The sequence below is a fragment of the Rhinichthys klamathensis genome, unplaced genomic scaffold (genome assembly GCF_029890125.1).
Source record: "Rhinichthys klamathensis goyatoka isolate OS25496 unplaced genomic scaffold, OSU_Roscu_1.1 h1tg000264l_1, whole genome shotgun sequence".
NCBI classification, from domain to species: domain Eukaryota; kingdom Metazoa; phylum Chordata; class Actinopteri; order Cypriniformes; family Leuciscidae; genus Rhinichthys; species Rhinichthys klamathensis.
The window spans coordinates 494,110-509,058 of NW_026606785.1; the positions used below are offsets into that span (position 1 = coordinate 494,110).

At 40.3% G+C, this 14,949-nt stretch overlaps 1 protein-coding gene across 1 annotated transcript; it reads left to right on the forward strand.

Moving 5' to 3' along the window:
- The first annotated feature begins 4,376 nt into the window (after positions 1-4,376).
- ifi44g (interferon induced protein 44g) lies at positions 4,377-14,711 on the forward strand. Its single transcript, XM_056267877.1, has 7 exons — positions 4,377-4,605; positions 4,706-4,757; positions 4,830-5,028; positions 6,443-6,601; positions 11,585-11,756; positions 14,359-14,459; positions 14,538-14,711. The coding sequence occupies exons 1-7, from the start codon at positions 4,377-4,379 to the stop codon at positions 14,703-14,705; spliced, it is 1,080 nt and encodes a 359-aa protein (XP_056123852.1). The 3' UTR covers positions 14,706-14,711.
- Positions 14,712-14,949: the final 238 nt, after the last annotated feature.

Here is a 14,949-nt window from a genome sequence, read left to right on the forward strand (position 1 = left end):
GAACAAAAATTAAGCTATACCATCTCGATAAACATTTCACTAAGATAATAGAGCAGTGCTTTGTACCAAATGATGATTTTAAGATTAAAATGTTAAATGGAAAATGTGGTTTCAAAATGTAAGGTTTTATTTTATTGCAAACACTATGTTGGAAAGTAGAGATTATTTTTGTGGAACATATATGTAGTGAAAGCCAGGTGACATTAGTTCTGCATTTATTGTCCCTTGGGTCCTTGTCTTGGCTCCTTTTGAAGGAGAAATATATACAAAGATGAATGCCTTATTGTTCTGCCATTATCGACTAACACTAAAGCAGCATGTCATTTGAATCCTGAATACTTTTTGCTGGTCACCTTGTTTTTGTTGAATGTCGTGTTGTAGACAGCTCAACTAATGTGCACATCGTCACAGCAATGGCTGCAATACTTTCTGAGAAATTAAATGTTTTATGGAAAGGGCCTCACCAGACCACAATTAAAACATGTTTTTTCTTTATTTGATCCTTTATAAAGCCGTTAGTGCGACAGTTTATGCGTTACCTTTTTAAAATGGCACTTTGATTGTTTTTCTTTCTGAGCCGATAAAACTTTTTTTTTTATGAGGTACAAGTACTATGTTTTAGATTTTTTTCCTTAAAATGAGAAGAAAAAAAACAGCCAAAAAAAAAATAAATATAGCAAGCGTGTGCTAATGTCACTAACAGGCTTAAATATTTGAGTAAGGGATTCCAAAATGTAAGCATATTTTCAAATGTCAAATAAAGTTGATAAATTAAAAATCAGAGTACTTTGTGTGTGTTTTTCTTTCTTTGCAGTGATGTAAGGGCTCTCAAAAAAATCCTCCAAAAAACTGTATGACAAACAAAAAGTTAAATCTTTCAAATTGATACAAATGAAATGGATGAAATACAAGTGTGCACTATGGTACTGTGGCGATATAATGACAGTCATATCAGATGGCACCTGAGTGATTATATCAATATATCATGCCAATAAATTGTACTTAAAAGAATAGCATGGTACATGATCAGATACAGTTGATTTTATGGTACTTGTTTCTGTCAACTGTGTGTGGGGTGGGATGATTATACAAAATATTGACAAAAATGAATCCTTATGTTAGAATTAACTTCTTTAAATGCAGCTTAATGAAAAGATATGCATCATCAAGATATTAATCAAAGACCAAAAATAAACGTGTGCACGCTTAGGTTTCGAGGTCATGCAAAACTGAATGGAGTCAAAAATATTTATATTTAATTTAATTTTGTCATAGTCAAATATAATTGTGATTTCTGTCTCACGCTAGCAGCGGCAGGGGTCAACGATTAATTTAAGGATCTTGTGGCAGAGGACTGTCACTTCACTATAAAATAACCTTTTAAAGAAAATGTTTAACCTTGTTATTTGATTTTGTATCGAAGTTATTGGAATATATTGGAACAATATATTCCATGCAACCATAATGCATGAAATGTCTGCCCTCTGCTGGCCGGAAATTAAACAGACCACATGCACTTTCGTTTTCTCGATATCGAGACAAACATTGCACTTTGATCCTCGGCTCTCTTTCACTCACTTCATTGTTGTAAGTATGTTTTAATTTGGTTTCCATTGACATACTGAGTTATGTGTTCATTACAAAAATAACCATAGCTAAAACACTGGTAAAGCTATACTGAAAGTTTTGAAAGTTTGAGAGAGGTCTGACATTTATTTAGCGATGCAAAAAACTATCACATCTTTAATAGCCTATGTGTTATAATTGGTCAAAAAGTAAAATCTATTTCGATTTGCATGGACCCTTCCCGTCTAACAGGGAACCTTGTCATAACTTTGGCTCATTTTCTGGCAAGTTTGGATGCTACACAGTAATAAAGTCCCTGTGTTTCATTAACACGACTCAGATGTTCACACGACAGAGTGTTAAACTGTTAAACGTGTTCACACGACAGAGTGTTAAACTGAAGCAGTGCTAGAGTTTATTAGATTATCAAGTCAAGTCATCTTTATTTATATGGTGCTTTTTACAATACAGATTGTTTCAAAGCAGCTTCACAGTGATAACAGGAAAATAGTGCATATATGTAAATTAATAATGTAATTTGTTTCTAGAAGAAAATGGCATTTCTGTTGTAAAAAAGTAATTAATTTAGTTAATTTTTATATATATATATACACTACCGTTCAAAAGTTTGGGGTCGGTACGATTTTAAATACTTTTAAAAGAATTCTCTTCTGCTAACCATGGCTGCGCTTATTTGATTAAAAATACAACAAAAATCAGTTATAGTATTAAATATTATTCCAGTGTAAATCAGCTGTTTTCTGTGTGAATATATAGTAAAGTGTAATTTATTCCTGTGATCAAAGCTGAATTTTCAGCATCACCAGTGTCAGTGTCTTCAGTGTCAAATGATCCTTCACAAATCAGTATAATATGAGGATTTGATGCTCAAGAAACATTTATTATTATTATCAATGTTGAAACAGTTGTTGGTCTGTCAGTTGTACAGTTTTTTTTTTTTTTTAGGATTCTTTGATGAATAGGAAGTTCAAAAGACTTTTGTAACATTATAAATGTCTTTACTGTCACTTTCGATCAAATTAATTATTCCTTGATAAATAAAAGTATTGATTTCTTTCCTCCAAAAAATAAAAAATAAAATTCTCACTGACCCCAAACTTTTGAACGGTAGTGTATATATATATATATATAGTATATATATATATATATAGCCGCTCTGGAGAAAACCGTGATGTCATCGTCCAGCTCAGTTCAGTTCTCATATAATGGTGTCAATGCAGCAGATCAATAATATTGTTGAATATTAAGTGTCTCCAACTAAGCAAGCCAAAAGCCAAAGGCGACAGTGGTAGGAACCCAAACTCCATCAGTGACAGAATAGAGAAATAAACCTCGGGAGAACCCAGACCCAGTCGCTCAGTTCTCCTCTGGCCAACGAACGAACAGTGTGTGATTATGATCAGGCAGCATTACAGGTCAGAAGTCAGATTGGATCAGAACATTCAGGATATTTATCCAGTTCCATTAAGTAATTATTGAGCATTAGTGATGACACACTGAAAGAACGGTGAATCGCCATTATGGTGATCAGTGTGTCGTGTAGTTGGGCTCTTGACTCTTGATTGTTTTATTAGTTTATCTCTGGCTGGTTTTAACAGTGTGTTCAGAAAACTCTTTTACTGTGGCAGAAGTTGATGTTGGCTGTTAATTAATGTCATCATGAAGTGGCCTGATTCACTGATCACATCTGTAGTCTACTCACTGAAGTGGGTTTTGCTGCTGATCATGTGATATCCGACAATCAGATATTCTAATAAATGATGAAAACATATTGCGAGCAGGAAGTTATTAACTACAGTGTCCTTTAGACACTCACATACATAAACAATCGGCATATGAAACGCAACTATGGTGACATGTTTCATGCCAGCATACAAAAACGTATTCATGGCTCCCAGCATGCATTGCAGAATGAATAATCGTCACCATTGTTGAGGTATGAATGATGAGTGCTGATGTGTAAGTGTGTCTCAACTCACATAACAGAGGTTGTAGTGTTTTTGGAAGATCTCACACAGATCACACCAGTATTACAAATGATCTTTCTGTCACAACAGCTGAATTTGCTTCAACTTCATAACTATTTAAATCTGTCATGAAACTACAGAAATGTTATCTGCTTTTTTGAGCAATGCACAAATGTTCACTGGAAACATTATTGTAATTGCTGAAAGAGAAATGAGGTAAAAGTCAAGCCTCAGTACTAACACTGATCACCATAATGACGACACAAGAACCTATTTTCAACCAAACATCAACATCTAAACCATGTTAATCTCATAAAAAACTTTTGTACATGAATGAAATAAAATTAAGACAAACTGGACTGTAATAAATGAAGATGTAATGCTGTGCGTTGTTTAAAGTCCCCCTGTAGTCAATGATTTTATCCCTTAAAACTCATCTTTGATCACCAAAATTACACATTTAAACATATTTTCCTTGAAAAAAAATTCTTCATGCCTTAAAGCTCCTAAATCACTTATGAATTTCCACAGCGCATATTGTCTGGGTTTTTTGTCTACTGAAATTCCTTGGAAATATATTTTTGCAGTGATTCGTCAGCAGAACAATCCAAAAACACATGAAATAACAGTCCAACCCACTGACGAGATGTCCCTCACAGCCTCGCTTTCATTCCTGTTAAACATCAAAGATGGCGCTGCTGTAAAATAAGGTCTATTCTTCTGGTGCTATGGATGATGTGTCGTGTGTGTACTAATCTAAGATCTTCTACTGCTGTCTCTGATTCTAGGCACATCAGCAAACATCCCCTTCTCTGATCAAGAATGTACACTCCTGGTTTTGGAAGTGTTGAAGCCTCACCTTTTGGCACCAATTCCAGCAGCAAGCCTGAACCAGTCATGGCCTCTTTGTCATCACCACCATCAGTCAGTTTTGGTCAAGCCACAACTTCAGGCATCAAATTTGGATTGGGCCCTTTTCCAGCACCATCTTCAGAGACCAAATCTGCTCCCAAAACTGAAAAAGCAAAAAAAACTCAGATTCCTCCTCTAGGTAAAATAACACAGTTATTCAAACAACCTCGCAAATAATTATAAGAAGTCTATACACTGTCTATTTCAGAACATTTTTTATTTTTTTTATACCTTAACAGATTTTATACCCTTGCTGGAAAACCAGTGGAGAAATATGGATTGGAGTGAAGAGTAGGTGGAACCACAGCTTGGAAAATGTCTATGTCGTGAGATTGAGGTATCTAACAGCTTTAATGTGTTTAGAGCGAAGGAGGCCCTGATGGAGTCGGTCAGGTCGTTTAAACCGGCCAGCGAGAGCGTGACTGAAGCCAGGGTCCTGCTGATCGGCCCAGTCGGCGCTGGGAAGTCCAGCTTCATCAGTTCTGTCCAGTCTGTGTTCTCTGGACGGGTCATTAACAGAGCCATGGTGGGATCATCATCCGCTACCAGCTTCACCAAGAAGGTAAATATCACTAGAACTGGAAGCTTTGAAATCAAAGTGAATCTGAGGTTGACAATACACATATTGGCATAGTTTTGAACTAACAAAAATATGCTTGTTTTATGTTATAAACATTTTTTTTAAATGTTGTTTCTGAATGTTCAAAACTTCCAGATTTTTTAAATGTTTTTTTTTTCTTGGTTATCCGAACATTAAAGGATTAGTTCACTTCAGAATGAAAATGTCCTGATAATTTATCATCCAAGATGTTCATGTCTTTCCTTCTTCAGTGGAAAAGAAATGAAGGTTTTTGAGGAACACACTCCAGGATGTTTCTCCATATAGTGACTTCAATGGGGTCCAACGGGTCGAAGGTCCAGATGTGAGTTTCAGTGCAGCTTCAAAGTCTCGACACGATCCAGACGAGGAATAAGAGTCTGATCTAGACAAACCATTGGTCATTTTATATATATATATATATATATATATATATACTGTTTAACCACTAATGCTGGTCTTGCACTAGCTGTGATGTGCCACACATTACGTAATCACGCTGAAAGGTCAAGCGTGACGTAGGCATAATTACCGACCCAGTGTTTGAACAAAGCGAACGTGCAAAGACTAAGTCAAACGCCATTTACAAAAACAAACAAATAAAAGGTAAAACAACGATGTCGGACGATTTTGAAGTTGGAGGAGAAAATGAGATTGAGTTCTTCGCCCTACATTTATGAACCGGGACACGCGTGACCTTACAGCGTGATTATGTAATGTGTGGCGCATCACAACTAGTGCAAGACGAGCATTTGAGGTTAAAAAGTATATACATGTTTTTTTTGTTTTTTAAATAAAATGTCTGCTGGTTTGTCTAGATCAGACTCTTATTCCTCGGCTGGATCGTGTCGAGACTTTGAAGCTGCACTGAAACTCACATCTGGACCTTCGACCCGTTGGACCCCATTGAAGTCACTATATGGAGAACAATCCTGGAGTGTGTTCCTCAAACACCTTCATTTCTCTTCGACTGAAGAAGGAAAGACATGAACATCTTGGATGACGTGGGGGGAGTAAATGTAATTTTAATTCTGAAGTGAACTACTCGTTTAAGGGAACATTACCTTTCATCATTCTTCAAACTTTATGAAACGTTACTTTTGAATGTTCTCTGAACGTTCTGAAACAAGTAGTGACATTTAAACAAACGTTGGGCAAACATCCAACTAAACGTTTCATGAACGATTTATAAATAATGTTTTTGTGCTAACATTATTAGCACAACTTTGAATGAATGTTTAATCAACATTACTGGAAGAACGTTTGCTCATAACTTCGAGAGAGCCTTGCCAGAACATTAGCTGAAGTTCTGGGATCGTTATCAGGGTTCAGTCTATATTTTGCCCAGTCGTGGTTTATTTGGGTTGGTGTTCCTCAGCTTCGCTCGTTCAGCATCAGAGGGGCCGGAGAGAAGGCGGACGAGCCCACAGCTCTGGTCATGTGCGACGTCATGGGCGTCGGTGAAGGAGAAACCACTGGACTGACTCTCCATGATGCGCTGTCGGTCATTAAAGGACACGCTCCAGAGGGACACCAGGTGCGTCTCAGCTGCTTAATGACACTCTCATGTCTTTCAAAAACAGAAAAATGTTTATATATGTATATTTTGTGAACCTTAGTGTTGAAAATACAGTGACAAAACTTAAAGCATCACATTAGTATGTCTATATATTTTACAGTTTATAAATGTATATATGGTTATGTAAAATTAATATTTAAAATGATTTAAATACGCTTGGTACTTTTTAAATGCAATGGTAACTTCCATAATTACATAGGTGATACAATGAAACTCGAAGGAAAAACTTCTCGTTTTAAGCATATCCTTGTCGTGTAAATCATGGGGATTTCTTTAAGACTGCAAGGGAAGCTCGGCTTTCCCTATAATGTCAAAAAATTAATGGTCAAATATGTACTATAGGGCTTGGGTGCCGCGTTGCATTCTGGGACGTGGCGGCCATGTTGATAGCTTCGCGAATTTAAACATACAGCAAGTCAAACGAGGAGAAGCAGCAGAGTTGGGAGAAAGAAAAGAAAAAGATGTTAAAATCCCTAAAAGGAGGTGAAATTTACCGGGATACGTTAAATAGGGAAGCCAGGGACCGGTATGTGGACAAAATCGACACTTTTAACGGTTTGGATCCATATGAAACTTCCAACAAACAGTGGGAGCACAGTAACTTAATCCGGACAAAGGTAAGCTGCGCTCCACCTCGCTGCTAGTTTAGTAACAGTTAGTGCTAACAACCATTCACACATGTAACGTACTTTTAACTGTGTTTCAAAAGTGTAGTTAGTAGCTGTTTTAAGCAAAACTTAAGTTAGTAAGCAAAACTATGCTTAGGGCAAGGGGGTAGCAACAGGACAACAGTACAGAGACTGACAGGTCCGATGGAAGGGCTAACGTTAATGTTATGAGAGTATTAAAATACGGGATATTTTACAGGAAAATACTAAAACGGGAAGACAGCGGGAAAAAAGCTCAAATACATGAGAAACCCGGAAAAAACGGGAGGGTTGACAGCTAACGTTACTAACTACACTTTTAAAACACATAGTTAAAAGTACGTGTGGATGTTTGTTAGCACTAACGGTTACTAAACTAGCAGCTAGGTGGAGCACAGCTTACCTTTGTCCGGATAACTGTGTTCCCACTGTTTGCCGACTCTTTGTTGGAAATTTCATATGGATCCAAACCGTTAAAAGTGCAGATTTTGTCCACATACCGGTCCCTGGCTTCCCTATTTAACGTATGCCGGTAAATTCCACATCCTTTTAGGGATTTTAGCATCTTTTTTTATTTTCTTTCTCCCAACTCTGCTACTTCTCCTCGTTCGACTTGCTGTATGTTTACATTTGCGAAGCTATCAACATGGCGGCCACGCCAAGTAATGACGTCACAACGCCCAAGCCCTATTGTGTTAACATTTTATTGACTAAAAATGCACGTTAATCTCAAAGACGAGTTCGTATAGAATCAGCTACATATAGCAGGTTGGCTGACTCGATTTCCTTCTCATACATTCCCGTAGCGCTTCACAGTGCATTTCCCTGTTGAAGCCGAGTGTCCATTGACTTCAATGGGGCTGCTTTGAACAGTTTTTTTCAGTGGTTCGAAACTAGACGGTCATTGGATAAATGCTGTGATTATGTCCTGCCCACGGACGCTCAGAGTCTCTGGGGTGAATGGAGGAGTGGGCTGGCCTGGCCTCCGGGCTTCTGCGTGATGATTGGAGGGTCTGTCGAAAGACTGCATCTCCTTTTGATTGACAGCGAATTTGTACAATAAAAAGTCGCTGACGCTGAAGCTATTTGAGCTCAGTCCCATCGCAGATTTTGCATGTGAAGTCGAAAGACAAACTGCTGCAACCTATTTATTGGTATTTGCTAGCCAACTTCACACAATTTTACACCACATTCCTTGTTTCAGTTTAACCTAATTCCCACATTTCCTCTGTCGAATTTAATATCTTTTTTTTAGATTGTTTGTTCATTCATTCATTCATACAGTAGGCTAGGCTAGCGTTGTAGGGGTGAACTAGCCAGCTAGCAAACTGCACACGATGGCAGACAGTGCTAATATTGTCGACCTGATTTTCGCAAAGCCATTTGAAAGTCTTCCTTACGAGGAGAAACTCAGAGATGCTCAGTCCGTTTTTGATGTATTAAATGAGAACATGCAGGGCTACAATTTTATGAGAGACAGACCTATGATGGGGCTGCTGTCCTGGCTTCAGCTCTCTACGGTCTGCAGGCCAAAGTGAAAGCAATAGCCCCCAGTGCAATGTTTGTGCATTGCTATGCACACAGACTGAATCTGGTGCTGTCACAGGGGGCTAAATGCTTGGCTGAGTGCAGAATTTGTTTTGCATCACTCTCTGGGTTTGCTAGCCTGGCAAGCCAGACCTACATCAAAATGTTAGGTCTGGGAACTCACAATTGGCATACCTCAATCCGAGGGGCGGGATAAACGGTTGTCTGTCAATATCCCTCGGCACGCAATAGGACATCGCTACAACCAACCAGAGCAACGAACGGCTGTGGCTGAGTGAGTCCCATGCGTTTTCCCACCAGTGGAGCTAGTTGATATATTAAACTTTTGCCGTATCCGGTCGTCAAAATTCCGAACACATCTTCCTTTTTTAAGAATCACTTTTAAGTGACGTTCTCTTAACTCCAAGTCCTCCAGAGTTGCGGCCAAAGCCGATTCGAAAGACCGCTGCTTGCCAGCACCATCTTGTTTGTTTTCAAGTAGCAGGGAAACCACCTAGGGAAATCACGGTGCAGAACTGTCACAGCTCTGCCGTCATTGTGTTAAGCCCGCCCACCAACTCTATACACGATGTGATTGGCCTGACCAGAGTTTGGTTTTTCCACTTCGAAAGCCAACGGAGAGTTGCTAGACCACACTGGCTGCAAAATCATTTTTGCTGCCGCTAGGGTGCGTCTAGATTTCTAGCCTATGGGTTTGCCACATTTTTTTCAAAATCCTTAAAGAGGACGTCTTTTCTGGAGTCTGCAGGCTGTTGAAGGTTGCCCAGAAACGCTCCTACTCGATGGGATTTCACATCACGGATAGTGAGCATTGTGGCAAACAATCATGATGGCCACCTGCAGGCATTTGATAATATCATTGCAGATACATCAATGGATGATGATACACTTGATGGTGCCAAAGGCTTTGTTAGGAAACTGGAGGATTTTGAGTTTGTGTTCATGTTGTACACATCCATCCATCCATCTTCTTCCGCTTATCCGGGGCCGGGTCGCGGGGGCAGCAGTCTAAGCAGAGATGCCCAGACTTCCCTCTCCCTGGACACTTCCTCCAGCTCTTCCGGGGGGACACCGAGGCGTTCCCAGGCCAGCCGGGAGACATAGTCTCTCCAGCGTGTCCTAGGTCTTCCCCGGGGTCTCCTCCCAGTGGGACGTGCCCGGAACACCTCCCCGGGAAGGCGTCCAGGAGGCATCCGAAACAGATGCCCGAGCCACCTCAGCTGACCCCTCTCGATGTGGAGGAGCAGCGGCTCTACTCTGAGCTCCTCTCGAGTGACCGAGCTTCTCACCCTATCTCTAAGGGATCGCCCAGCCACCCTGCGGAGAAAGCTCATTTCGGCCGCCTGTATCCGGGATCTTGTCCTTTCGGTCATGACCCAAAGCTCATGACCATAGGTGAGAGTAGGAACGTAGATTGACCGGTAAATCGAGAGCTTTGCCTTACGGCTCAGCTCTTTCTTCACCACAACAGACCGGTACATCGACCGCATTACTGCAGAAGCTGCACCGATCCATCTGTCAATCTCCCGTTCCATCCTTCCCTCACTCGTGAACAAAACCCCAAGATACTTAAACTCCTCCACTTGAGGAAGGATCTCTCCACCACATTGTACACATATGAACAAATCTTCTCTGAGACTGAGGTGGTCTTTGATATTGTCCAGCAGAGGGCGATGGATGTTCTTTACTGCCAGAAAAGAATTGAGTCTCTTCTTGCATTTGTCAGATACCTTGTTTCCAGCAAAAAAAGAACTGGTTCGAAACTGGCGCTGGTTCAAAGTTGGTTCAACTTGCGAACCTTCTCAGAACCTGTTTGTTTCTCCACTGACTAGAGAGCCCAGCGAACGACGTCGTTAAGTCACTGTGTACGTCGCCATACGTCTTAGCTTTCCCATTCCCGTCGTGTTGTTGGCCACAATAACACGACGTAAGCATGACGTGGTAAAAGAACGGTCTAGTCCAGCAAAGAGTTCGTGCCACTTTGGAACCAATTTTCCTGGCCGAGAACCGGTTCTTTGGCTGTCGAAACACAAAGAACTGGTTCGCGAGTAGGCACCGGCTCCGAACTGGCTCTCAAAATGCTCTGGTGGAAAAGGGGTAAAAGAGAAGAGGTCAGAGGGGGCTTTCCAAGCTGTTTATGCCAAAGCAGCTGATCTCACATCAGACCCACGAGATGAGCCCATGAGAAAGCGCCGTCTGACCCAATTGCAGGATCCCCAAGAGCGCTACAGAAATCTGTACATGGCTATCCCTGATAACATCTTGGAGCAGATTCCTCAGATATGCTCTTCTTAGAATTAGTCAATCCAGGGAAATTTGATGACATGAGACAAGTATTTCCAGAGGAGACCTTCCAAAGTGTGCTGAGAAGTTATGGCCATCACTTTGATTCAGGGAGACTGAGGTCTGAACTTCAAGTCCTGTATTCAGATCAGGACTTGCAGGGTAACAGGGGAAAGCTGTGTGATTTCTTGGTGTTCTTTAAAGACATGGAGTTGGACAGTGCAATGCCTCAGCTTTGCTGTTCTCATTAGTGGCAACAAATGGAGCTACATCTGCAGGTGCCGAAAGGAGATTCTCCTGTTTAAAGCGGCACAAGTCCTACAGCGTTACACAATATTTACATGAAAAGTATTTTTACTGTGAATTCTTTACTTCAAACTCACATAACTCAGTGTCGAGGAAGTGTGTGTTTGTCAACAGTTATTGCGGTACTAGTTATTGAAACATGGCTTTGTTTGTGCAGTTTAGTCCCGAGCAGCCAGTGGGAGCAGACACCGTGGGCTACGTGCGGAAGCCGAGCGCCACGGATAAAGTGCACTGCGTGGTGTTTGTAGTAGACGCCTCAAAGGTCGCCTCATACGCCAAAAGCTTCGGCACAACCTTCCAGCAGCTGAGAGAACACATCAGCAACCTAGGTGAGTCGGGTCTGTTTCAGATCACAGCGTTCACAGTCCACACACTGAACAGTGTTATAAGCCATGAACCAAACCAACCAGCTACGAGGTGAATCTCAACATTACAAACTTTGATTTGAAGTAAAAAAGTGTTTGAAAATCGGACAAAAAGACAAGACTGTGAGCATAACGGCTTTAGTGAGGGAAAGAACTACAATCCCATGAAGCATTGCGAACAGCATAATCGATGGAGAAATATAAAACTACTGTTTATTATGTTTACAACCCTCATCCTTCCCTCGGGTCATTTTGACCCAAAACTCATTTTTTTAAATGTTAGAAAATTGAGTGTTTATCGGAAGGGTCCAAGACCCCAGGACTTCTGTCTCACTTGAAACACGAATACACACACAAAAAATTGAATGGATTCGAGGAGTTTTGTCAAAAAAGTAACAAATCCTTCCCTCGCGGGTCAATTTGACATAGGATGATTGGAATGCAAGGAATGCTTCAGTACACATAGAAAAACCTCAAAATGCTCAAAATTCAAACTAAAAATACTTAACCTTTACCAAAAAAGTATTTTATAATGTCTACATGTGTATCTGAATGCACACTAAAGTGAACTGGCTTTAGGGCCCAGCGGAACAGCTCATTTGCTCCATATAGACTAGACAAGAGATATAAGGCCATCTAGTGGCAAGATGAAATATCAGGTTATATATTTTTTTTCCACAAGAGGTCGCAAAGACAGCCAATGTGAGATATTTTGAGCTGAATTAAAAGGGTTATGCGTGAAATTGTGAGTTATTTTGAATTTAAGTGTAAAGAATGTGCTTAAATTACTATTTATTCATTATTTATTGATCAAATCTAGTAATTTAAAGATAAATTAAGTAAAAAAAATAACAAAAAAATCTCCAAAATAATTGCATTAAAGCTAGAAAAAAATATGATCAAAATGAAATAAAATAAAAAATAATATAATATAATATAATATATATAATATATAATATAAAAAATAACATACAAAAAAGAATATTAAAGCTGCCGTCGGCAACATTTTTTTGATCATATTCAGTGAAATCGACACTATAATCTGACAGAACAACATAAATAAAGTGGTTTTAGAAAAAAACCCGAGCTTCTAACTCCACCTGGAGCGTGTTATTTGTTTTGCAAAAATCCCCAGCTCCCGGTTCATCATGTCCAATCAGCGCAGGGGGGTGTGAGATCTGACTGTCAATCACAGATCGGGCACACGCCACCCCTCGCGCACGTTACAATCACATGCACACGCCTGAAGTTCGCGGAAGTTCGCGCAGTAACGAAGAGTGATGGCGGAAAATCAAGTACGCTCATTTAGAGTATAAATGACGTTAGCAATTGCAATCTATCGGTAGATTAGCCAGGACAGCATACCTCCAAATACTCCATGGTGTTGATGGATGCTGATGAGACGGGCGCGTTCCAGGGCTCTCAAGTTTTGAAGACAGGTAAGAGTGACACCCAGCCGACGGGGGGTTGGATACATTTTTGTCATTGGTTGTTGCGTTAAATCTTACCCAGATACAATAGTGCTATTTTCTGATTGGCTATTGTGTAGCTCGACGAACAACACCAGAGGAAACACGCTTGATTCATGCCGGTTCCACAGTGAGAGCAGCGCGGCCAGAGTTTTGGGCGCTGCGGCATATTAAATATATTTCAAATAGTTTTTCAGCGTGAGAAAAACAATGTGTGGCGGCAGAGCGTGACAAAAGACCGAAATGAGTGACTGTCACGCTCAATGCATGACACTTGAGAGCCCTGGCGTTCACTGAAAATCTGGTGCACATGCACGCACTAACGAGCATGAACTGGATGGGAGGGTATCCGTTGATAGTGGGGGAGGGGCATGAGAGTTGTAAACATTCAAAATTTTCCTGAATCCACTCAATCTGCCAGACTTGCCGACTGGAGCTTTAAGTATAATTTTATGGCTTCGGGTCATTTTGAGCCGAAAGATCGGTGAGGGAAAGATCTGTTACAAAGTGTGAGGGAAGAATGAGGAATATAAAAACAATATATAAGTTTAATGCAAAATATGCATATACTGTATATTAAAATATTAAAGTATTCCGAGAGCGTAAGGAGACCGTCTCAATTCTGTCATTCGCAGTGCTTCATGGGAGTGGGCGGAGCTAAAGATATATTTTGGCGCATTTTGCTTGTTGCGGCTTTCTGATTGGTGGAATTTCTGCACAGCATCATGGGTAACGTAGTTTTTCACCACGAATTCCGCTGTAAAACACAATTATTAAAAAAATAGGCTGAAAAAGTAGATTTTTGCATAGGACTGGTTTCAGTCATTCCTAGATTTATTTATTTTTTGTATATTTAGAATAAATTTTAGAAGGAACATTATTGATGAATCATGATTAGTTCGTGAAAACGTTCTTGTACAGATTTCACATACAAATTTGTGCGTACGCATGCTTAGCGAATGAGATGCGATGTGTTTTTTGAACATTCAAGCGCGAAAACCTATTCTAGAAGAGCCAAAAGACTTTGTTAAAGGGCATAATATGGCCTCTTTAAGAAACTGCAACTCTGATGAATCTAAAACCCTTCTAATTTGCAGGCGTACACCAGGTGGCATTGCTGACCCACGTGGACCAAGTCTGTAAAGCTACCGGGAGTGACGTCACGCACGTTTACCGGAGCCAGAGCGTTCAGCAGGCAGTATGTCACGCTTGATGGTTTTCTGTTCCTCCTGCTGTCTGCCATGAGCTTCCCATGATGCCCTCTGTCTCTCTGTAGATGCTGAAGGCCGGAGCGCTGCTGGGAATGGCCACTTCCTACATCGTCCCAGTGAAGAACTACTGCTCAGAGCTGGATCTGGACGAAAACACAGATACTCTACTGCTCAAAGCTGTCGATCATATCTTACAATATGTCAATCTGTATTTCCAAGACAACAGCGATTAAAGCACTTCAGTGAGAAAAACGTCACATTCCCCAAAATGAGTTCATCTCATCTCAGATTTGTCCCATTGAAATGTGGATGCCAAAGCTTGTAATTCTTTGATAAAATGATGTGGTGATCTGAAGTTTATAAAACTTTAACTTTCTTTACAGTATTTATGCGTTTGAATTGTCTGCGAAATATCAGTGAACTTTGACCAAAGCTTTGGGTTGGTTGTGAGGTTATTCAGTTATATGATGGTCTCGT